The following is a 25803-nucleotide window of genomic DNA, read 5'->3' as shown; positions in this document are numbered from 1 at the left end:
GGCGTTTCAGCGTACTGCGATGTACACAACCCGGGACCAGCAGTCGGAACACGGTCAGTTTAGTTTAACCTCCTGGTATTTTTTATTAATACGGAACAGTGAAAGTTAGTAAATTAGTAAACTATCGCGTATTACAAATTTGTACAGATGCGTATTGACGTTTACGTAGTACGTTCACCATTCGAGAAATGTTGGTGTCAGTCTTTTGTGTGGTGTTATAGCTTCCAAATGGTTCAAATGGCTCTAAGCACTATGGGACTTAACATCTGAGGTCATCAGTCCCCTAGACTTAGAACTACATAAACCTAACTAACCTAAGGACATCACACACGTCCATGCCCGAGGCAGGATTCGAACCTGCGACCGGAGCAGCAGCGCGATTCCGGACTGAAGTGCCTAGAACCGCTCGGCCATACCGGCCGGCTTATAGCTTCTCTCACAGTTGTATCTTGCTTATTAGTCGAGGATGTTGAGAAAAATGGATTTAAAATCTGCTTCTCTATTTCCGCTGAAATAGTAATACCAGTCGTGTGGATGCGTCTTCATCTCAGAATGAGTTAATGTGTTTTTTTTGTTTTTTTTTTTTTTGTTTTTTTACTGGTGTTCACTCCACGTATCGTGCTGCGTGTTTCCTACTTGTACACAGCACGAAGGCAGTGCCGGCCAAAACAAGCAAGTTCGTTGCCTAAGTTCCACATATTCAAAGCATGTACTGATAGTTGCACAAGCATACCCGGAATGTGTGAAATCAGAGGAATTTATGCGTGCGTGGATATAAACCTTGGTCATACGTGCTTTTTAAGCTTGCAGTTACCTGCGTGCTCACCATCAGGTGTGTATACACCCGCGGACCGAGCGGCTCATTGGGACGACATTGTTTCGAGCTGTTAAGTGTCGACGCGCAAGGAAGCAGTTTGGTTTACAGAATGATCAGCTGTGGTTCTCCGCCTCGGTTTTCTCCCCCGAGCAGGTCGCGAGCATGATGCTCACAAGCGTACACGCTTCTTCACGCCGCGAGCGCAGACAGCACGTGGGCCATGCAGCCAGCCGACCGCGTGGTGGGGGACAGCGCGACGTGCCGCCATTGGCGCCGCAGCCGAAACGGAGCGCTCTCATTGGTCGCGCTGCTGCGCCAGGGCCCGAGGTGCGGCGCAGCTGCCTCGCATGCCGACAGTCTGTTGTTGACCGTTGCGATGGGAGGGCTTGTGTGTGACCGTTGAGTGCGCTGGTTGAAGTTTTGTTCGGTAGCTTTTTGAAATTATTTCAGTAACCGGTAGGTGAATCTTCTTTAGGGCAACAGTTAACTTGTAGTGATCGTGTGTGCCTGTGGCTACATCCATGAAGAACAAGCAGACGGCGGCGGAAGGTGGCGGGGGCACCAGAAAAGGTGAGTCTGCGATCAGCTGAGCGAAACGTAACCTGTTGGTATGAGCGATAACTGCACACATATGTGACAGTGGTAAGAAGAGTATGTTATCTTGCTGCCGTATCTATAGTGAGAATACTATCCATTTTCTGTTTTGTATAATCTCATAAATCAGTGCATGGCGGGCGCCGATTAATTTGGTTTCTGCGGAAGACAACCAATATTGCTATAACATTTTAGGGATGTTGCTGTTGCAAATTGATTTATCTCGAGATAATGAACTACGTTTACTTAACACAGAAATCGATTATTTTTAATACCGATATTAAGGCTCTCTCAATATGACTGTTTCGTAAACAAACTTGCGATTTTGGTGGTTCGACGGAAGGAATAAATGTTTTTTAGATTGCAATGAAAAAGTGCGTTAATATTTTATATTTTTACCTAACGGAATCCTGAGATTTTGTACTAAATTTTCCTACGTAATATCGTGCTTCGTATCTGTTAGTTTGGCATGCATCGTGATTATGTACTAGCTATGGTGAAGTGTGTGCGTGTAAGAAGGCAACGATTATTTCCGCCACCACAGCTGGAGTTATTCTGAAATAGAATATGGAAGTATATCTGGAAAAGAGAGAGTAACAGTTTTGTTATTTGATTAGCAAACCTCAGTCGTGGCTAATACTGTGATTTGTTAAAGAGTAAATATTTTCGTCTTGGAGGGAAGGCTGATTTTCTCGTTCACCGTGATTGGCCATTTTTAAGTTTACTTCGGCAAAGCAGTGACTTTTTCTATGCCCTTTTTGTGCATGCATTGGCCAAGTGTCTTTTTTTTTTTTTTTTTTTTTTTTTTTTTTTTTTTTTTTTTTTTGTCTGCTTATACAGCTTGTAAATTTCTCTGGTACGATACATTGAATGTTCATTGATCTGCTACGTCCTAAACGGAGTTACTTTTTTAGTAATTCTTATATTTGCACATATGCAGATTCATTACAGTCGGCATTATTGTAAGAAAGAATCACAGGATATGGCCAACGGATGGTCGGTTTTTCCCCATTGGCAGTACGTGGTCATTGTGTCCGTTCTGTGTGTGAAAGGACAGGGGAGCTTTCTTGTCCCATTTCATTTAGAACTGCAGATTGCTGTACTCTTCGCGCAGTGAAAACATTCGCCCGCCAGGCCGCAAGTGCAGTAATTGCGCCGGAAACGAGCGTTGTGCAACCCTCCCTCGCGTGTGCTTTTGCAGTTACGTGGCCACGGCGGCCTCTGCTTTGGCTTTTGCAGCTAACTGAGCTTCTCCCCTGTACCGCCGTTGCTGTTACGCAACGTGCGACCGCTTGCGACCTTGTGCTTCCGCTGTCCACAAAAACGGAAGGACGCTCTGTTAGGTGGGCCGCAGCTCCGGCCTAGGACCGTGCCACTGAGGTCCAGCTGGAATGCGGGCGGCGTTTCCTTCTCCTGCTCGCAGCATCTTTCTGCCGCTGCTAAACGAGACAGGAGTCTGATGACGATTTCCCATCGTGGGCAGAAATGTCAACGACAAAATATTGCCGTCTCCCTATCACTCGAGTTAATGCGTACTCGATCGAGACTGCAAGGATTTCCAAAAAACAAATAATCCAAAACGTGCAAGGTTTATACTGTTATGTACTGTCTCAAAAATACATTTCACGTCACATTTGACAGTTCTGGCATTTAGGTGTGACGGTCGTGTTTGACAATCACCTTTGCTTGCAAAATTTAACAACTACTCTTTACCTTTTTGTCAAGTTTCTAACGGCTCTCCACCCACGATGTAACGTTGTCAAACACTACTGCGTTTGTCAAATATTTCAACTGTGTATGGTGCAGTATGACGAATTTATCAAACATACTGTCAGAGAGAAATTATGACTGACGGAAAGTTCGACAAAATTGCTGGCCTGTTTGTTGTTTCGCCGCATATCTTTGGTGAAAAAGTGTTTAACTGCAGTTTCACACTGTTAGTTTCCACAACTACGGAACTACAATCAAGGATCAAAACAAAACAGCATTGGCAATTACCACAATGGTAGAGATGTCGTGCCTTTTCCCAGCTGTATATTACACAGGAAGAAGCTAAGAAAATCGATATTCTCCTCGAAACAATAAAAGCGGGAGTGGACCCACGTCGTCGTATTTTAATGGTCATTAGGGGACCAAATAGAGGAGCATAAATTTTCACATACTAGTCTCCTTTTTCAATGTGACTTCTGAGTGTATCAAAACAATTCATTAAAAAGTTAGTCTCCATTCGGAGGAAGGTGATGTAATCATGATGTTCCTACTGTAGCGTTTCCTTTAACATGTTTTCATGTGGGTATTTCTCATGTTAAACCATTTCCTGCATTAGCATCCTGTCTTCTTCTGCTTCTTCTTATTCTGTCCCAGAGTCAATACTAGAAACATTTTGTCTGCATTTGTAGACATTCCACTTCTGTGAAAATACAGCAAACACGATTAGCCTCTGCTTCGAAAATGAGGTTAAATTGACATACTTGTTGAATCGTGTCCGGGATTTTTGACAAACCCGCGGATAAAAGCGAAATTGACAAATAACTTTGGTCATGTCCGGGGCTTTAATAGTTCGCATGACTATCCCATGACCTTGGATAGTTTTGTTGCGGATAAGAAGTGTGACGCAGCTTAAAGCTCATTGTCAATTATACATTTTAGACGCTGTGGTGTTTTTGAAGCATTTTACATTTGGGGTACAGCGGTGACATTAATGTAACTAGGGAATGCACGATGTCAATAATAATAATAATAATAATAATAATAATATTGCTGTGGCGCGTAAGTTGGGTTCTCCGGTCAACGGTCAAGACAGATTATAATCTTCACTAGAAAGAGCGACGGCGATGACGTCATTTTCCAAAGCAGTAATGCGAAATTCGCTAATCCCGTAGTATCCAGCCTACTGTGCAGACAGTGATTTCATACTGTGTAGCCACGATCGTTGAGAGCTGTGCACATCTATGCATATTTAAATACATAATGAAGAGAGATATTTAAAAGTTCGCTTGTAAACTGTCAGCTGCTTTCATTAGTCTGAGATACTTTGACGCTTTAAAAAGTACGTTAGGCAGGAAATAGAATCTGCGGTTTCGTCAGGCTGTTAGTCATGTTTTTCTGCGATTTGATACGTGGATAGTCTTGAAGCAACCTATAACTGGTGGGAACGAAATCCACTGTAGAACAGAACACTCTTTGCTAGTAAGTCACCCTGTATCTGCTGCAGTACGTAAAGGTATGAAACCGTTCTTGAGGGTGGACGCTCCCATGGTCTTAGATCTCCGCCGTGCGGAGTGATGTGGCACGTGGCACACGTCTGTCAGGATGTCACAATAAGCACCTCGTTTTCATTTAGCGGTTCTCTCCTTGTGAGACTCAAAGGACGCGGCGACCCTCAGCAGGACTGCGCAGTCTATGATAATTTGTTTCTCATTATGACGCTAAATTCGGAAATACGGAAGCGTCCGATCCCACCCGTCTGCATTGACCCATGACGTCACAAATATGGCGGAAACAAAAACAAACACACACGCTTTCCACAAGAAGCCTAATGACACTAACGGGACAAGCGCAGGAAATGGGGTGTTTTGGGTGGGGGCAAACTAAATATAAACAAATTTAGACGCCTTGCGTAGCTACAACGTGTAAGTGAAGACAGCCATGCATGAATACCCACCCACCTCCCCAGGGGTCGTAACCCCTGCAACCCATAGAAGATAAAGATGCTTCAGTAGCTGATTAGTGTTTTTTGTCTTTTTTAAAAAAAATCTCACGGGATAGAACGAACAGATCAGAAAGATAAATATAATAAACTAAAACAGAAATTCGAGGAAACAGATAATTAAAATAAGTAATAAGTGTTTTTAAATTAAAAAAAATCTCACGAGATAGAGCGAACAGATCAGAAAAGTAAATAAAATAAGATAAAACAGAACTGGAGACAGCCACACTCAAACTAAACTCCGCGCCGTCATGACGTCACACACAACACCCTTACGTCACGGGTCAAAGCCGACGCGTTGGATCGGACGCTTCTGTCGACCCCTAAATTCCATGGCTACATCGTGTAATTCATGTGCGGGGGCGTGGTACAAATCAAACAGGTTGGAGCTACACCATAAGAATTTCAAGTAAGGTCTTTTCGGGCGGCAATAATAATTATTGGAAGGTCATTAAGTAATATTGATCTTCATCTAATCATGTTTTCGTGAAGACTGGTGTTAACGTTACAGTATTTTGACAGCATCTTTACAATATGATTTTTAATATCTTCCATCATTATCAAAACTTCTTTTATCAAAAAATAGTGGAAATTGTGAATATATACTAACACCAGAAACAACTTCCGCAAAGACATGAACGTATTGACATTAGTGCAGAACGGAGTCAGAAACATAGGTGCATATGTATTCAACAACCTGCCACAGCACATAAAATGTCGTGTAGATGATGTGGTGGCGTTTAATCTGAACTGAATTGGTTTGTTGGCCAACTCTTCTCCTGCATTGAAGGGTATTTACGTAACCTTATAAATTCAGTGTTTGAATATTTTATAACTACAATTTGTTCTGTAGTGAAATCATTTTTAGTAATGTCAAGTCATTTCATTGTGTTTAACATACGTTAAATAAATTGTACATCCTTAACTTCTCTCTGCATACCAAAGACCTAGTTCTTGATGAGAAGGGCCGTCGAAGATACACAGTCACTGTATAGAAACTTTTAAAGGTGCATAGACTACTGCATGATAGGTGTAAAACAAGGCAAAAGCCTATAGATACAGAAAAGCTGGATCAAACGCGTTTAGCTTCAAGAGAGCAGTGCCTGAAGACTTCAGTGACAACCGTAACAGGATATTGTCAAATGATCTTTCACAAACTCCGAAGAAATTCTGGTCGTATTTAAAGGCTGTTAGTGGCACCAAAATTAGCATCCAGTCACTCGTGGATGAGAGAGGAATTGAAACTGATGGAAGCAAAGCAAAGGGAGAAATTGTTAGCTCTGTTTTAAAATAGTTCTTTGCAAAGGAAGACTCAGAAGTATTGCCCCAATTTACTCTCGTTCCACTGAAAAGATGAGTGAACTAGATATTTGCATCGGTCGCGACGAGAAACAGCTGAAATCTTCAAAAGCTCCAGGGTCTGATGGAATCCCTATTAGATTCTATACTGACTTTACGACTGAGTTAGCTCCTCTTCTAACTACACCCCATCGTAGATCCCTCGAACAGAAAACCGTTCCCATTACTTGGAAGAAATCGCAGGTCACACCCGTCTGCAATAAGGGTAGCGAAAGTGATGCACAACAGTTACCGCCCTGTGTTCTTGAAATCGATTTATTGCAGAATCTTAGAGTATATTCGGAGCTCAAACACAATGAGATACCTTGAACAGAATAACCTCTTCCATGCCAACTATTATGGATTCCGAAAATACTGATCATGTGAAACGCAACTCACAGTTTTCTCACATGACATATACTCGCTTTCTTCGAGGTGATTCATCATGTTCGAACACAGTATATGCTTCAGAACCCTACAGAAAACTGACGTTTGTGATATAGCTCTCTGATTCAGCCAATTACTCTTATTTCCTTTCTTGTGTATTGGTGCGACTTGTGCAACTTTCCGGTCTTCGGGCACGGCTCTTTCTACGGGCGAGCGGTTGTAGATTACTAAGTATGGACTATTGTATCAGCATACTTTGAAAGTAGGCTGACTGGTACACAGTCTGGGCCGGTGGTCATACCTTTCAGTGTTTTAAGCTGCTTCGCTACCTCGACGATATCTGCTTCTAAGTTTCTCATGTTGGCAGTTGTTCTTAATTCGAATTCTGGAATATTCACTTCGTCTTGTTTTGCGAAGGAATTTCGGAAGAAATGAAATAATTCTGTCTAGGAAGGAAAGATGACTGTCCAATGGATCGTACATTCTCACATGTACTTCGAAGGTTTGTGGCGAGTAGGTGTACTTGTAAAGAAGACTAGTATAATGTAATGCACTGCGTTACAGTTATTGGAAGGAGAATGAATGAATCGCATGCTGCAACTAAAAGTAGATGAAGCCGGCCATACAGCTGACCACGGCAAAAGCTTGTGACGCTACCACATCATTCGGTTTGTCAGTGTTGTCGGGTAACGAAATCCAATTATATGACTGGGTGCAACTCTGGACCTGCATGATCCTCTGACAGAACTTTTCGGGTTAATGTGTCTAAATTTAGATACCATTCGTGGAGTGGTTGGCAGAGGATGTAGTGAGCGCGGATGCCGTACGTCAATTTCCTGCTCGATCCTCGACTAATTGACCTAGCCATGAGGAGACCTTGAGCCCCGAGCCGCCTTGATTGCGGCGTACTTACGCTCTGCTGCTTTTGTGAAGGGACTGGGTCGTGGCTATTAAGTCGGGTCATCGATATTCCAGCATGTAGTTACCCAGTCAGCGGTGCTCTTCCTTTCTTATTTGAGCGACACGACACGGCTGATAAAGATACTGAGGCAGCTTCAGCTTTCTCACCCATACCTGTATAGCCCCTGTCCATTAAAACAGATAACTTGCAGTTCAGGGCCGAGCACTTGACCAGCACAATGTAAGCAGTTACTAGAGTGCTTTGATGCTTCCCATTTCGTCCGTATCTTCTAATAGTATCATCTTTACGTTACTACTACGTCCAGCACCCCCTATCTCTATCTCTTCCTACTATAATCACCCTTCACTACACTTTCCGGCTCCAAATTTACTACTTTTAGATGCTGTAGCAAATTGTCGCTGATGCGTGTCTTTCTCTTGTGTGTTCTATACATCAGTTTTCTCACCTTTGACATCTGATGCTAGCAGTTATTACTGAAGTTTTCCTCACTTGTGTCAGCCTACGTGTCTTTCTTGTTTCGGTCATCTTTCCTTCCTAGACAGAATTCCTTCATTTCTTCCGAAATTCCTTCGCAAAACAAGGCGAAGTAAATCTAAGCAGCCCCATTAGATTGTTTGCAGATGACGCTGTTATTTACCGAGTTGTAAAGACATCAGTCGATTGAAACAAAATGATTTAGACAAGATATCTGTATGGTGCAGAAAAGTGTCAGTTGATTCTAAATCACCAAGTGTGAAGTCATCCACAGGAACACTAAAGAGTGTTCGCTAAAGGCCAGTTATACGATAGATTACACCAATCTAAAGGCTGTAAACTCCGCTAAATACTTGGAGATTAGAATTACGAATAACTTAAATTGGAACGATGACATAGATAATGTTGTGGGGAAAGCAAACAAATGACGTGGTTTATTGGCAGAACACACAGAAAACGCAACGGTCTACTAAAGAAACTGCTTACACCACGCTTTCCCGCCATTTCTAGAGTATTGCTGTCCTGTGTAGAATCCGCGTCAGATGGGACTGACAGAGAACATCAAAAAAGTTAAAAGAAGGGCAGCTCGTTTTGTATTTTCGCAAAACACGAGAGAAAGTGTCACGGACATGATATGTAAATTGGGGTGCAGTCAATAAAACGGGCGTTTCTCGTTGTGGCAGAATCTACTCGTGAAATTACAATCGTTGCGGAAGCATTCTATTGGTACCCACCAAATAGGAAGAATTGATTATCATGATAAAGCGAGAGAAATCAGAACTCGTACAGAAAGATTTAATAAATGTGAATTGCAGAGTGATCATTTAGATGATGTTTTTAAGCAAGACATTGTTCTTTCTTTCTACTACTCACCAGCTTCGCCTTTGCTTCGATTGCCCTTAAGCCATATTCTGTGCTAACGCCTTATGCATACCGAGGTATTAACCGGAGAAGAGCAAGGGATAAAAACGAGCAGGTAAGCCGGTAGAAAACTCTCGCCTGTTTGGATCTTCTGCATCTTGTGAGTCACTGCCGAGATAGTGACGTTAATGTAGGCATGCGTCACCACGTCCTTGTGGCATCACCACCTGAACACACACGCGACCTGTCCGTGCGCTAGCGAAGTGAAACAACGACCGGTTTCTTCTCAAATTCTTTTGCTGCTCTGAGTACTCCAGCACAGATGAACATTAAGTCGCACTGAAACTGTTAGGGAAGTTAAGACAGATTTTCAGTAGTGAAAGATTAACTACGAGAACACGGCTAGTGCCATAACGTGGTTTTCCAGAAACTTGGACTCAGTGGAAGAGGAGTAAAAATAAGCCAACACGTGTCTCAGCTTAATCGTAGATACTCGACCACTTCCGAAAAAAACGACAGGCAAAGTTTTTTGAGGTATTTTCCAGGTACTCTGTGTGCCTTTTACCGCGCAATATCCTCAGGTGAAATGGTGACACAGTGATTAGCGTTAGAATTTCTTATTTTCGCGCCTCGTGTTCTAAACCCGATTAGTACTTTTATTTTTGTTTTTCAGGTGTATACTCACCTCTGTAGTAGCCGGCCATGTTTCCGAGCGGTTCTAGGCGCTTCAGTCCGGAACCGCGCGACTGCTACGGTCGCGGAATCGAATCCTGATTCGGGAATGGATGTGTGTGGTGTCCTTAGGTTGGTTAGGTTTAAGTAGTTCTAAGTTCTAGGGTACTGATGACCTGAGATGTTAAGTCCCATAGTGCTCAGAGCCATTTTTTTTCTGTAGATCACTGCACGAATGTTTCCCAGTCTGTTTTGATATAACGTTATCGTTATCCGTCTACCATTACCATATGTCAGATGAATTAATTTAAAAAAAATTTAGGTGAAATTCCTGTAATGTATCAAATTCATAAACCGTTGTAAGCGCCATTTATCAGAAAAGTTGATCCGTTTTGCAAGCTTTGTCTTAAAATTATTGCCAACGCGCGAAATCTTCACCAGTGTTAACGACGTTTCTTTCCGGAGTGAGATTCATAGGAAGAAATATCACTACAACAAACCTCCATTCACACGATGCTCGCGCTATCGGAATATCTTTGTTTCGAATGTTTCTACGGTCGGTATTATCAAAATTAATGTACAAAATCTTAGAAAGGAATAAACATATGAACAAAATATAAGAATTCATGTAAGAATTGGTATGAGAATGAAATACCGGATGATGAGAATTTACGAAGGTTGTAGTCCCTCAACAAAGAATAAACACATGTAATATATAATAAATGTGAAGCTTTCTGTGAATTCCACTTGTAATTTTACAAGTAATATAACGCCCTTGTATCCCCTAATTTGTTAAGAATTATTCGTGTAGTAACCTTCTGCGAACATGGGTAGATAAAAACAATTAAATAAAATCAATAATTGTTTCGAACACACGGTGCAAGATTAACAAACTGCGACGCTAACCACTGAGCCTCCATTTAGTCTGAGTCGCTGAGGATATCACACGGTAAAATGCACGTAAAGTACCTAGAAAACTTTGAACGTCGTTTTCTTAGAAGCGGTGGATTATCTACTGATAAGCCGAGGTACGTGTACGTTTATTTTGACTCCTTTTCCATTAAGCAGAGTTCCTGGGGAATAGAGTTATGGCACTAGTCGTGTTCTCGTCGTCGGCTGCAGCAACCCTGCGAAATGAAACTCGTAATACAGGACGTGATGTTGAACGATTCTCACAGAGGTACACTTTCGGACATCAGTGTGGTAGGAGTTAAAGGCGAGGTAAAGCTATCAAGAGCTGCATTGAAATCCACCTGAGCGAGAAACGTTTGGTCTGCGACAGCTGAGCAGCAGGGCGCGGCTTAACTTGCCGCGCGGAGCTCGCAAGCGCACGGGTGGCTGGCGTGTGTGTTCAGGTGGTGATGCCACACGGATGTGGTGACGCAGGCGTACATTAATAAACAGTCAGCTGCCTCAAGGTCAGCCTTCCGCTGCTATTAAGTTCGCTGTGTCTCCGGCGAAGTGTTGAACTTACTCGGTTGCTGCTTTTGTCTAGACTTTTCAGTGTCTGCATTAAACGCTGAATATGGCATTTGCCACAGATGAAAGAAAGTTGTTAGAGGGCATATGTGTTGCTAATGTAACAAAAACAGCTTTAGATGCAATACCAATTCGCCAGAAGCGGGGTCTCAACAGCCGGGGTGGACTGGATTATATCAATCACCATTGTCAAGAAAGATTCGAGAAATCCTTGCTAACGCGATTTTTTTGTTAAACGCGATACTAATCGACACGTCACGACGACGACGAGGACTACGACGGTTGTCACTTGACTCCCGCTATATCTGGTTGAGTAGCAGGGAATTGGCCAGCGTCATCGATGACTTATTTAGTTGAACAGTGTCACGGTAGTATCGCGTACACAAGGTGTAAAAGGGCAGTGCACTGGCGTGGCTATCATTTGCACTCAGGAAATTCATGTGAAAGGTGTCATTATAACCGCACGACAGGAATTAGGAAGGTAGTTAGACGCATGAGACATTCCACTTCGGAAATCACTAGCTGTTTCAATATTCCGACATCAACAGTGTCGAGTGTGTGCAGAGAATACCAAATTTCAGGCGTTACCTCTCACCAAGGACAACACTGTGGCGGATCAGCGGCGTCTGCGTAGCTTTGTCACTGCTAGCAGACAAGCAACACTGCGTGAAATAACCGCAAAAAACAGTATGGGGCATATGACAAACGAATCCTCTAGGACAGTGCGTCGAAATGTGGCATTAAAGAGCTGTGGCATCTGACAACCGGCGCGGGTGCCTTTGCTGACAGCACGACATCGTCTGCGACGTCTCTCCCGGGCTCGTGACCGTATCGGGTGGACGCTAGACGAATGGAAAACTGTGGCGTGGTCGGGTGAGTCCCGATTTCAGTCGGTAAGAGCTTATGACAGGATTAGAGCGTGGTGCAGGCCCCACAGAGATATGGACCCAGACTGACAGCAACGCTTTGTGGAAGCTGGTGGTAGCTCCATTATACTGTCGGCCGTTTTTACGTGGAATGGATTGGATCTCTTAGTCCACTGAACCGATCATTGACTGCAAATGGTTAGGTTTAGCTATCTGCACACCATTTGCAGCCATTCATGGACTCAATGTTCCCAAACAACGATGGAATTTCTGTGGATGACAATGCGCCATGTTACTGGGACACAGTTGTTCGCAATTCTTTTGAAGAATATTTGGGATAATTCGAGCGAATGATTTGGCGACACAGATGCCCATTCATGAATCCCATCGACTTTGAAAGACTTGTAGATCCCATGCCACGTCAAGCTGCTGCACTTCGCCGGACAAAAGGAGGTTGACACTATATTAGGCGGTGTACCATGATTTTAGTCGTTTCGATGTATTGCCACGTGGTTTGGTGTGGCGACAGTAACCTCAGTGTTGAATGAACATGGTGTCGGAAGCAGAGGGTCATCCTCCGTGGAGAAGACAGCACGATACGTCTGCTCTCTGGCTGTTCCTTTGTTGGCATCCCAGTTTGTGTCACAGGCGCGTTCCTCCCACAGGAAAGGAGGATTCACCTTTGTCGAGTGTTTCTAGTAAGGTCGATTTTACAAGAGGCCCGAGACTGACACTAATTTTGTCTTCGTCACTGCATTGAATTAACGGCCTTGGTCTCTTTTCTTGTTCTAACAAGCCACCAACACGCAGCCGAAGGCTTTGCGTGAGCAACTGTGCGTCAGGCTGTTCCTCTCTGCTGTCTCCCTCGCGCAATTCACTGACAGGTTGAAATAAAATGCATTTCTCTGTACTGCCTCAATATCACACTATCAGCTGTATGGCGACGTGTCGAAATACATTAACGGAATAAAAAATCACAACACTAAGGAGGCGGTGTGCTACTTAAACGAAACTTGACATCTATTCGGATTTCACGCCAGTCGCTTAAAAAAAGAGTTGCTAGCATCGTCACTGTGAGGATACAAATGATTGCTTTGCATACGTGCTGTAACGGTTGTGAGCGGTAGTTACCTTTGACATTGGTCATGGTGAGTAGATGTTCACCAAGAATGCCTCTAAGACAGAAGACGTCATTATCAACACCCCGCTGTTTGAACGAGCCACGAGCTGGATGTTCCTTCCGCGATATTGCAGAAAGACTTCGTAGGAGTGTAGCTACTGTTCATGATTGCTGGCACCGGTGCTCACGGGAATGTGCGGTCGCAAAGAGACCAGACGCCGGACAGCCACGTGGCACTAGAGGGAGGGTCGGCCATCGTGTTCGACGTATGGCTCTGGCGCATACTGCATCTGCAGCAGCAATTCGAGCATCAGTTGCCACCACAGGGATGCAACCAACTATTAGGAATTGGTTAGGTCAAGGATTCCCGCGAGCCAGATGCCCTGTATTGTGTATACTGACCCCAAACCACTGCCATTTGCGACTTCAGTGGTGTCCAGCGAGAGCTCATTGGAGGGCAGGGTGAGGGTCTGATGAAAGCTGATTCTGCCTGAGTGCCATGTGTTGGTTAAGAGGAGGCCAGTGAAGGGCTTGCAACCAACCTGTCCGTGTGTTAGGTGCACTGAAGATACACCTTAAGTTACGGTCTGATGTGCTACTTTGTATGACAGCAGGAACACTCTTGTGGTTATCTCATACACCGTGACTGCATCTGGTGGTTCGACCTACTGTGCTACCATTCGTGAACGGTTTCCAGCACAACGCTCGCCCACACATCTTTCTATTCAACCAATGAGCTCCACAGTGTGTCGACGTGTTGCCTTGGCCTGCTCAGTTAGCGTTCGTTCGAGCACATGGGATATCTACATCTATACTCCGCAAGCCACCCAACGATGTGTAGCGGAGGGCACTTTCTTCCCTTTTCTGTTCCCGTCGCGTATGGTTCGCGGGAAGAACGACTGCCGGAAAGCATCCGTGCGTGCTCGAATCTCTCTAATTTTACATTCGTGATCTCCTCGGGAGGTATAAGTAGGGGGAAGCAATATATTAGATACCTCATCCAGAAACGCACCCTCTCGAAACCTGGACGGCAAGCTACACCGCGATGCAGAGCGCTTGTCTTGCAGTCTGCCACTTGAGTTTGCTAAACACCTCCGTAACGCTATCATGGTTACCAAATAACCCTGTGACGAAACGTGCCGCTCTTCTTTGGATCTTCTCTATCTCCTCTGTCAACCCGATCTGGTATGGATCCCACACTGATGAGCAATACTCAAGTATAGGTCGAAAGAGTGTTTTGTGAGCCACCTCCTTTGTTGATGGACTACATTTTCTAAGGACTCTCGCAATGAATCTCAAGCTGGTACCCGCCTTACCACAATTAATTTTATATGATCATTCCACTTCAAATCGTTCCGCACTCATACTCCCAGATATTTTACAGAAGTAATTGCTACCAGTGGTTGTTCCGCTATCATATAATCATACAATAAAGGATCCTTCTTTCTATGTATTCGCAATACATTACATTTGTCTGGGTTAAGCGTCAGTTGCCACTCCCTGCACCAAGTGCCTATCCGCTGCAGATCATCCTGCATTTCGCTACAAGTTCCTAATGCTGCAGCTTCTCTTTATACTACAGCATCATCCGCGAAAAGCCGCATGGAACTTCCGACACTATCTACTAGGTCACTTATATATATTGTGAAAAGCAAGGTCCCATAACACTTCCCTGTGGCACGCCAGAGGTTACTTTAACGTCTGTAGACGTCTCTCCATTGATAACATGCTGTGTTCTGTTTGCTAAAAACTCTTCAATCCAGCCACACAGGTGGTCTGATATTCCGTAGGCTCTTACTTTATCAGGCGACAGTGCGGAACTGTATCGAACGCCTTCCGGAAGTCGAGGAAAATAGCATCTGCCTGGGAGCCTGTATCTAATATTTTCTGGGTCTCATGAACAAATAAAGCGAGTTGGGTCTCACACGACCGCTGTTTCCGGAGTCCATGTTGATTCCTACATAGTAGATTCTGGGTTTCCAGAAATGACGTGATACGCGAGCAAAAACATGTTCTAAAATTCTACAACAGATTGATGTCAGAGATATAGGCCTATAGGTTTGCGCATCTGCTCGACGACCCTTCTTGAAGACTGGGACTACCTGTGCTCTTTTCCAATCATTTGGAACCTTCCGTTCCACTAGAGACTTGCGGTACATGGCTGTTAGAAGGTGGGCAAGTTTTTCGCGTACTCTGTGTAGAATCGAATTGGTATCCCGTCAGGTCCAGAGGACTTTCCTCTGTTGAGTGATTCCAGTTGCTTTTCTATTCCTTGGACACTTATTTGGATGTCAGCCATTATTTCATTTGTGCGAGGATTTAGAGAAGGAACTGCAGTGCGGTCTTCCTCTGTGAAAGAGCTTTGGAAAAAGGTGTTTAGTATTTCAGCTTTACGCGTGTCATCCTCTGTTTCAATGCCATCATCGTCCCGGAGTGTCTGGGTATGCTGTTTCGAGCCACTTACTGATTTAACGTAAGACCAGAACTTGCTAGGATTTTCTGTCAAGTCGGTACATAGAATTGTGTTTTCGAATTCACTGAACGCTTCACGCATAGACCTCCTTACGCTAACTTTGACATCGTTTAGGTTCTGTTTGTCTGAGAGGTTTTGGCTGCGTTTAAAGTTGCAGTGAAGCTCTCTTTGCTTTCGCAGTAGTTTCCTAAGTTTGTTGTTGAACCATGGTGGGTTTTTTCCGTCCCTCACAGTTTTACTCGGCACGTACCTGTCTAAAACGCAGTTTATGATTGGACGATGACTCCGTCATTCAAAACCAGCATTTAGCGTCCGTTTGTTGACCGACCATGTGCAACAGGCATGGCACTCCATCGTACAAAGTAACATCCGGCAGATATGCGACACACTGCATGCAGGTTTGCTTTCTTACATTCTGTGTTGTGGTCGTTATTAATATACCAGCATTTCTCATTTGCAGTGGCTTATCTCGCGTTTACGTTAACCTGTGATCTTGCAATGTTAAACACTTAAAGGTGTTTTAGGAAAATGTATTCCAGAAGTTTCATTGTTATATACTAATAATTTTTTGATGTAGCGATTTTTTTTTCCTTCAAAGTATTCATATCAACGCAAACCACGGCTGAGCGCTCGATGCGACGTGCCCTTCGTGTAATGTTTCCCGCGGCTGCTTTGAATCACAGCGGCCGCCTGCTGATGCGCAGCTGAGGTCTGCTGTTTGGGGGCGCGCGGTTTACGTTAGCGCGCGCCGCGCGGCAGCTGCAAACAAACGGCGCGCCTGCGTTATGTTCCGTGTTGCGCTGCCAGCTTGGCTGCGGTCCCGGATTTCCCGATCCCCACCAAGGGTCACTCGGTGCGGCCATTCCTAGCATGTCTGGCGTTAAGGGCAAACTCCACGCAAAAAATTTCTGTTTTCTTCTGCTTGGCAGACATCACGCAAATTTAAAAATTTGCCTAGCTGCATGATTCATTGTCTGTTATGCCGTGAGATGCCCTTCCTTATATCCAAGGACAATGCATTGAGGTGACAAACCACGGAATACCTACTAATATCATGTCGGACCTCAGTTTGCCCTGTGTAGTCCAGCAGTTCGACACGCCATGGATTCAACAAGTCGTTGGAAGTCCCTTGCAGCATTATTAAGCCATGGTGCCTCTGTAGCCGTCCATAATTGCGAAAGTGTTACCGGTGTCGGATGGGATTCATGTCGGGCCATCTGGGTGGCCAAATCATTCGCTGAATGCTCGTCAAGCAAATTGCAAACAATTGTGGCTCGGTGACATGGCGCACTGTCATCCATAAAAATTCCACGGTTATTTCGGAATATTAAGTCCATGTATGGCTGCAGATAGTGTCCAGGTAGCGGAAAATAACCAGGACCCAGTCCATTCCATGTAGACGTAGCCCACGTCATTATGGAGCCACCGACAGTTTGCACAGTGCCTTGTAGACAGCTTGGGTGCAGGGCTTCGGGATTTGCACCACACTCAAACCCTGCCATCAGCTCTTAACAACTGAAACCGGGGCTCATCTGACCAGGCAAGTTTTCCAGTCGTCTTGGGTCCAACCGGTATGTTCACAAGTCCAGGAAAGGCGCAGCAGGCGATGTCGTGCCGTTCGCAAAGGCACTGTCATCTGTCTGCTGCCATAGCCCCTTAACGCCAAATTTACTCGCACTGTCCTAACACAATCGTTATTCGTACGTCCCACATTTATTTCTGCGGTTATTTTACGGGGTTGCTTGTCTGTCAGCACTGGCACCTCTAAGCAAACGCCGCTGCTGTGGGTTGCCAAGTGAAGGCCTTCGGACACCACGTTGCCCGTGGTGAGAGGTAATACCATATTTCATATATTTTGATGCCATTTTTATATTTTAATCGTTGAAAATGACGAATGTCGAAGCGCGTAAGGCCATTTTAAAAATGAGTGTGGTCAAGACATTTGAAACTTATGATCCATACTACCACCAGTGAAAGTTGTTTACCCTGCGATCTTAGCCACCTCAATATCGCACATGTATTCCATTGCTAGAGGTGTCAGAACGATTTAATCTTAACAACTCTAGATTCATTCGTTCACGGACGGTCCCTTACATCAATCTGACACATTTATCCTGCTCCATCGACCCTGAAAGTTCGTACCATCAACATGGAATCATCCTGTATATACATACATACAGCAGCGCCGGCGACTGTGATGGATGATGTTTCCGGACTCAGGTTCCTATCCTCACCTTGTTCATCGAGATACCTTCTACAGCCTTTCGAAATTTGTCGCAGTAAATTTGAAACACCCTGTGTATAATGTCGTAGTTAAAGTATAAAATTCAGTCATTGCGTTTTGGAAGCTATTCCGGTAAATCAAAGTGAAATAAAGAGCATCACAACCTCTGTACTGCAGACGAGAGAGAGAAATGTGAAGAAATTGCTTAAAAATGTATTAATACACAGCCATGTGAAGAGAGACCTATGCTTCAGACTAGTTTGAAAAAATTTTAATTCGTGGAAAAGTTGCTTATTTCACTGGTATGTTCTTTACTGCATTGCTGGTACATCAATGAGAGTAATGGCTGAGAATGGAGACGGGTGGTTCGTTGTGAAATATTTGGCACGTCCTACGTGAAAAACCAACAGCTGTTTACATCACACACATCCAAGGACGTCCGGAGAATGTATTCATGAAATCTGTATTCAGCACGCCAGGCGAACACCGGTGCGTGCCTCCGTGACAATAAACACTGACGATGGAAACAGTAAAGCCAAGCAAAGCGTGTGCCTAGACACACAGTATAGCATTGCATTTAGTGATGCAGAGCCCCACATGGGCTACACGTTTACGTTGTTTGTCTTAGGGTTTCCTTCTCCGAGGAGAAGAATGATATTATGGACTGTTGTAACACGTATGACGTTTTCCGTCTGTCATGATCATGCCAAAAGCTTCGTGAATTTACTTTACAAACATGAAACTGTTCAGCAGAGTCCACACTACACATGGCGTTTGGTCGCTGTGCATGGATATATGAAACCATATTTCGTTGAAACATACATAATGGTTTGACCCGTCCTCCTTGCCACTATATTTAACGGGCACGGCAATTTTGAAAGAACAGAGAAAGCGGAATGTCTACGACTTGACGATTTCGCCCATAAACTTGTAGGTTCCATCAGCAATCAAGTATTACGGAGATGCTTCGCGAACTAAAGTGGGAATCCTAGAGGGAAGAAAACACTTTTCTCGCGAGGGACTGTTGAGGAAATTTAGAGAACAGGCATTTGAGGCCACCTGCCGATCGATTCCACTGCCGCCAACATAAGGCTCGTACAGATGTTTGTAGATAGTGGTTTTTCCCTCTCTACTAGCGAGTGGACCAGGAAAGGCTGGTGGGGGTACAAGATACCCTTCATCATGCACCGTACGGTGGCTGGTGGGGTATTTATGTAGATCAGACAAGGAAATGATAGCCTGTTGATGTAGTTTGTGCGCACGAAACCATGAAGACTGAAATCGCCGAACTGGTTAGCAGCAAGGTAGACACGAAATAAGGTGAGTTCGGAGGAACACTGTCCCATAATATGAAAGAGAACAAAGCTGACACTTCATATCGGATCGGGGCAGCATCTCGAAGCTGGGATGGTCGGTTATTACGCACATAGAACATAATTACTCGGTGTACGAACTTAGCTTCATATTTATTTAATTTTTGTTTTATTTTCTCGTCATTTGACAATTCGGCACAGCGATATAGGCCACTTCAGATACATTAAATATACATAAAATATGTACAAATTACGATGGGATTATGCGAGGATAGGGTACGAAGTCGGCAATGGCCTTGTCCCAACTTAGCAACTACGGAAAACCATGGAAAACCGAAGTCACGATAGCCGGAAGGGGTACGAACTTAGTTCCTTTCGAATGAGAGTAGGATGCATTAACACTGTCGGTACACGGTTTGGAAAGAAAACCATGTGTGTCTTGTCTACATGGAGCTTACACAATGCACAAGAAATATAACGAACAGCTCGAACATGAAGCTTCGTTACATTGCACTTCTGAAAAGTACAATCACACACAGAAATACCACTGGAAGACTTTTATGTTATATCATTTAGATATTTATGTGGTATCGACGTTTCTGTCTGCGACGGCTTTTGAAAGCTCGATTTAACTCAAATTCGATGCAGACTCAATACCGAGTGGATTTTATACCTTTGTCGTAAAGGTTTATGCTTTGTCTGGACACGATGACGAGCTTACACAGACTTACTTCGAAGGCGAGCCGTGAGTGAGACAAACGAGTACAGAATATAGCTGCAGACAGCTTCCGCACTGCGTCGTGGTCCGCCGCTGGCGTTATCGCCAGCTCGGTAATGGGGAGGAATTATCACCTGCTGGCGTGACCCGCCACGGCGTGCAACATGGCGGCGGTGTGGACTGGCGCTTGCACACACGCCAGCGGCATCAGTGTTCTCCATGGAGGCCTGTGTAACTGCCGTTTAGGGGCACGCAATGCAGAAGTATAAAATACAAAAAATAGTTTCCATCCTACTAGTTGTTTAATTATAAGATCGTTAATAATAATTTGAATAGTCTTTTAAATACAGGTCTTAATATTACCATTGTATTGTATGAAACTGGGGACCTAGAAACGACGGAGAGGCTTCGTCCCCGCCGCAGCCCTCAGTGGTTCACAACCCCACAACAGGCTACAGCAGTCCACTCACCACCCCACCGCCGCCCCACACCGAACCCAGGGTTATTGTTCCGTTCGGCCCCCAGTGGACCCCCCCACCACCCCCCCCCCCCCCCGCCCACCCCCCTCCGGATCGACTCACACAAGACGAGTGTAACCCCAATGTTTGCGTGGTAGAGTATTTATAGTGTACACGTACATGGAGGTAGTTTCTGCGCAGCAATCGCCGGCATAGTGTGAGGCAGAACAAGGGGAACCAGCCATCGTTCTCCGAGGCAAATGGAAAACCGCCTTAAAAACCATTCACAGACTGGTCGGTACACCTTCCCGCATGGCTAACCGGCCGGGCTAAATTTTACCATAATGCTAAGTAAGCAAACTGAAATCTAGTCTTTCCTTACCATTTAGTCTTCTAGCCTAGTGCACAAATATAATAATGTTCGGTTCGGCGGCTACGTACGAAAAGGTGCAGGTGTGAGCATGTGCTATGGAAACGATAGGCCCGTTAGGTAATCAACAGAAAAGCCCACCCGGTTAACCGTGCAGTCTAACGCACTGCGTTCTGGGCGGGAAGGCGTGCCGGTGCCCGGCACTGGGGACAAAACCGCACAAACTGGGTTCAGTCTGGGGCGGCGGTGGGGTGAGTGAACTGCTGTAGCCTGTTGTGGGGTGGTGAACCACTGAGGGCTACGTCGGGGACGAAGCCTCTCCGTCGTTTCTAGTCCCCAGTTTCATACAATACAATCAACAGAAAATTTAATCATTCATCATGAGAAATAACAGCCAACATAGAGCAAGAAAAATGTAAATGGCGTTGAACTTGATAAAATTTGAGACACTGCAATATGGTGGTTACAACGCGGTGTCTTTATGCCTCACGATGGCTCGGTATAAACACAGCCAAACAATTAGATAAATTGGAGAAGAAAAAGGAAGAATTCGGAACGAGATTGGGTCGAAAAATAAAGATGGGATTTGAAAGTTGAGAAACGTAAGTGTACGGAAAAAACTAGGGATGGATTACATTTTATGGATAACAAGAAGAAGAAGAAAATCTTCTATCACAGAAGTCGAGAAACCCAAATATCTCGTGGCTTATAGGAGTTCAGGACACACACACACACACACACACACACACACACACACACACACACACAGAGAGAGAGAGAGAGAGAGAGAGAGAGAGAGAGAGAGAGAGAGAGAGAGAGAGAGAGAGAAGCCATTTAATTCAGCGGAAAGGTACCCAAAATCAACTCCAGAAGAAAATAAAGAAGAAAGAAGAGAACAACAGAGTGGGGGTCGGAAATAGCCTACTTTACTGGGACTGAGCCCAGCGAGCAGCATATTACGTTCATTGCAGGCCCTGTCACGAAATAACAAAATAATCTGTGTTACCTGATTTCACAAGACGTTATCTTCTCACATGAATCTGGATATAAACTAACGGAGGATTTCAGTTTACGCATAGGACTAAAAAGTTCTTATTTTCAAAAGAGCCATCCTATTTTTAAGTGCGTTAACATACAACTACGGTGCGATTTTTCAATTACCTTTAGAATCAAAGTTTCCGTTCACCTTTCACAAATGTTCAATGTTTTTCCAGTGGACGCACGAAATCATCTGCACAAAGTCGACCCATAATTTTGCTAAAATGTCTCGAATTACTGCATTCACTGGTGTTGCTGTGCGGCGACTCAGCTCTCCTAAAATCGTTGGAAGGGGAGGCATATAGACAGAACGTTTCACAAATACATAAAAAATTATACAGCATGAGGTGAGGCGGTCGTGGAGACAGTGGTGTAGTGCGACATCGGTACGACCCGTAGGATCGATCCACCGTTCAGTCCTTACTCTCGACGAAAATCACAACGCACACCTGTTAAGTGAATTACAGAAGTGTAAACAGAAAGCGCAAAATGTACTTTGTTGCTTTATCGGAATCTCGACGTTCAATGGGTAATGGACCAGAGAGGCCCCTACCGGGAACTTACAACTGGCGCCAAGGCAGACTTTGTTTCGATGAGTAAATTAAAAATATGTACCCCTAACTTCTGTCTTCGTTCATATAGAAGATGTAGTCGTGGGAAATAGGTTGAATCTTTTGGATCAGCTTATGTATCCGACAGAAGTGATGATTATGGAAACATTACCTCGAGTCTTTAAACATTTAGGAGAAATAGGGAACGAACGTCAGTCCGCTTCTTAATCCTTTTTGGTCTATTTCGTACTGTACTTGAAAAATGGGATGCTCCATTCCGAGGAATGATAATTTTTCGATCTTCTGAAATGTAGCAATATAAAATTTCCTCGAGAAATTATAAAGTTTTTCTATTTGTAATCTGAGTGGTTTTTTAAATAACCTACTTATTTCTCGTCTTAATCATCCATAAAATAATTACTGTCGTGTAGCATGTCACCCTGGCGAAAGCCTTTCAGCTCGCCAGCACTGGCGTGGACTGCGTACCAATTTCGATACTCGTCCAACTCCAGTATCTTCTCATTTGGCCTCACGATCTTGCGTTTACCCGTCCCAGACCTTCTCCTGCGGCCGCCCATGGCATCACCAGTAGCTATCGACGCTAGCTAGCTAAAACACTCCGTAGATGGGAATTTCTGACAGTTTAATTTACTTTTCGCATAATAACTGCAGTGTCTGGTGTTCTGTACGTTGAAAGACACTACTAGTGATCTGATCTTAACAGGTCAGCGACGTGAACTGCTTTACTGGCGGTTTACTTTCTTCTGGCATAACTGCTTACGCTGTTGCACCACGTCTATGAGAAACCAATATTTCTTAAGATTGTCATCACCTACCTTGAATTTGTCGCTGCTTGCCATTGTCGATTGTTTGCGAATGCGAAATGTTGCCATGCAAAGTTGTGCCCGGTTCCGCCCTGTATCAGACCACCACGCGCATGTCCTATCACTGTTCTACAGTAGTCACTGTGGCCACGACCTTTTCTTTTCCTATGTTTCCATTTTGGTTTTGACATCGCGCCAGAGTTTTGTTTCAGCAGCGGCCTCTGCACGTGTGCACCATTTGTCTACACAGTCACTGAATAATACACACAATGGCTGCACCGAACTCCGTTCCTTAGCAAGAAAAATTGGAACATATTACGAAATTTGGCTCTCACGAACACTTGCAACGGGAGATCACGACGTTCGGATCACGGATTTACTTCAGAGTCTGTACACGTTTAACAGTCCATTAGGACAACATAATGTGCAAGTAGTAAGACGTACTACTTATGCGATTTCGAGAAAATAGGAAGAGGAGTTCTACGCATCATGATGTACCGGTGCGTTGCGAACCTGTGCACGAGATGGCGACGTTCATGTGGTTACCATTCAAGCTTCGAAATCGGTGGATCTTTGTATCGAGTGTTGCTCATGTTTTTTTTTTAATTGTATATTGTTTTCAACATCAGTCATATAATTTCGTACACATTACATCTGAAACTTAATATGACGAAAGACACCTGTATTTGCAAGAACTTTTATTGTTGTATCGTTGTTTGCTAATTGTTATTATTACAGCAAATATTACGGAACTTTTATTTCTATAGGAAAGTTAAAAACCTTATCAAGCGCCTTCATTGTTTTATATTTGACAACGAACGACAAACTACTTCTCGTGAAGATGCTATTGAAATACATTCAATCATATATCGCCAATTTTCGACGCCGATATTTACGAAAACATTGCTTTACGCATGGTTTGTGTCCAAATTGTCGGAAGGAAGAGAGGTGTTTCAAAATGTCTACGAGCTATGCTTTTGCTTAGAAACTCCGAAGATTTCTTGTGCATGTGGGAAAACTGCATTCGTTCGATGTAGTAGGTGCGGTTTTGAATTACGTTTGCTGTGTCTGTATGAAAAATATCGTCCTGCAACTTCTGATGTCAAAAGCACATTAGACGATTAACCGTACGTTACCCTCATATACTAACATACCGTGACTCACTGGAATAAAGTTATTTGCACCTTTCTTTCTGTGTGTTTATTTTGGGCTTTCCAAGTATGTCCCTCGTCCTTGAAACATGTGTACGCGGATCGAAGGATCCAGGTGCAAAGCAGTTCTCGGTATCTCACCCGATTGCAGGTATAAGGTATTTCTGGAACCACGACAGGCATACATTTTCAGGAAAGCTTCATGCGTTTCGTCGTTTACTTCTGGATAATTACTGCTATAAATATAGTATTTGTTGCGATAATAAAATTTAGCAAACAACCAAATAACATTAGAACTTCAGTAAAAGTTCATGCAGATAAACGTATCTTTTCATCATATTACCTTTCAAATGTAGTATGTATGACACAGTGACTAGTATTGAAAAAAATCTAAATAAAAAAAAAACGAGCGGGACTCGCAACGCAGCGGTAAATCACTGACGCGTACACAGTAACTTCTCTTGTGATTTTCTCAAAATCGCCTAAGTAGTACGCCCAACTACTTCAGCGTTATGTAGTTCTAATGGACTACTACGAGCGTACAAAATTTGAAATCCGTGATCCGAACGTCGTGGTCTCTCCTTGTTACGCGGTAATGCATGCAACTGCATACACTTAAACTGTAAAAACGACTTTAGCTCAATTGTCAGTCTCCCAGTCAGGCGAAGGCAATCATAACAAACGGAAAAGTTGATGTGGTGGTAACGAGACGAGACCAGCCGTTTGGTGGGCAGTTCGAAAAGACGCTGGTATGATTTGAATTCATTCAACTCATCTCCTATTCATGCTGATGCCGGGACGTTACGACAGGAAAATGTCGCAGCAGCCAATGTTCTGCACAACGCTTCTTCAATCCAATTGTGCTAGGGGGGGAGAGAGAGAGAGAGAGAGAGAGAGAGAGAGAGAGAGAGAGAGAGAGAGAGAGAGAGAGAGAGATAGTGTCCTCACTTTGTCTTTTTGAATGGGAATATATAGCGTCAACACTGATGATGCATTCGAAGCGGTATACAAGGCGAACACGAAATCCATCGAAAAAATTTCGGTGAATGTTGAGGGATATTTCTTGTGCCAAGCGACCCATGGTTTTTAGTGACTGGTTACAGGATTATTGCAGTTCGTTAGATTTCTTAGCTCATTCGTCTTTGTATCAGTATTGCACTGAAAATGTATAAAAGACGGTGCAAGTGTCGACAATATGCGCTTTTGTTTTTTTTTTTTGTAAACAAACTTGCTCCATTCACTAACGGTAATGACCTCTTTACTCTTGGCCCTCAAGCTTGCAGTCAATACATCTAGGTTCCATTTTGGAGTTTTCCGTCATGGATAGGTTTGCCTATGAATGGTAGGCCGACACGCACCTTGCCTGGGTTGGCTAAATACGTCTCAGGTGCGGCACGACGAAGCTATGCTCAGCGACCGCAGCCACTTCCCTCTACTTGCGCGT

General features: G+C 44.0%; 1 protein-coding gene across 1 annotated transcript in view; it reads left to right on the top strand.

Moving 5' to 3' along the window:
- Window positions 1-1196: 1196 nt before the first annotated feature.
- LOC126474503 (translation initiation factor IF-2-like) overlaps window positions 1197-25803 on the top strand; it is a 476968-nt gene continuing 452361 nt past the window's right edge. The window contains exon 1 of the mRNA XM_050101973.1: window positions 1197-1387. Coding sequence (XP_049957930.1) covers window positions 1339-1387 — 49 coding nt within the window. The 5' untranslated portion in view covers window positions 1197-1338. The remainder of the gene's footprint in view (window positions 1388-25803) is intronic.

This window comes from Schistocerca serialis, chromosome 4, assembly GCF_023864345.2.
Source record: "Schistocerca serialis cubense isolate TAMUIC-IGC-003099 chromosome 4, iqSchSeri2.2, whole genome shotgun sequence".
Lineage (NCBI taxonomy): Eukaryota > Metazoa > Arthropoda > Insecta > Orthoptera > Acrididae > Schistocerca > Schistocerca serialis.
This window is presented reverse-complemented; position numbering and strand designations above follow the sequence as displayed.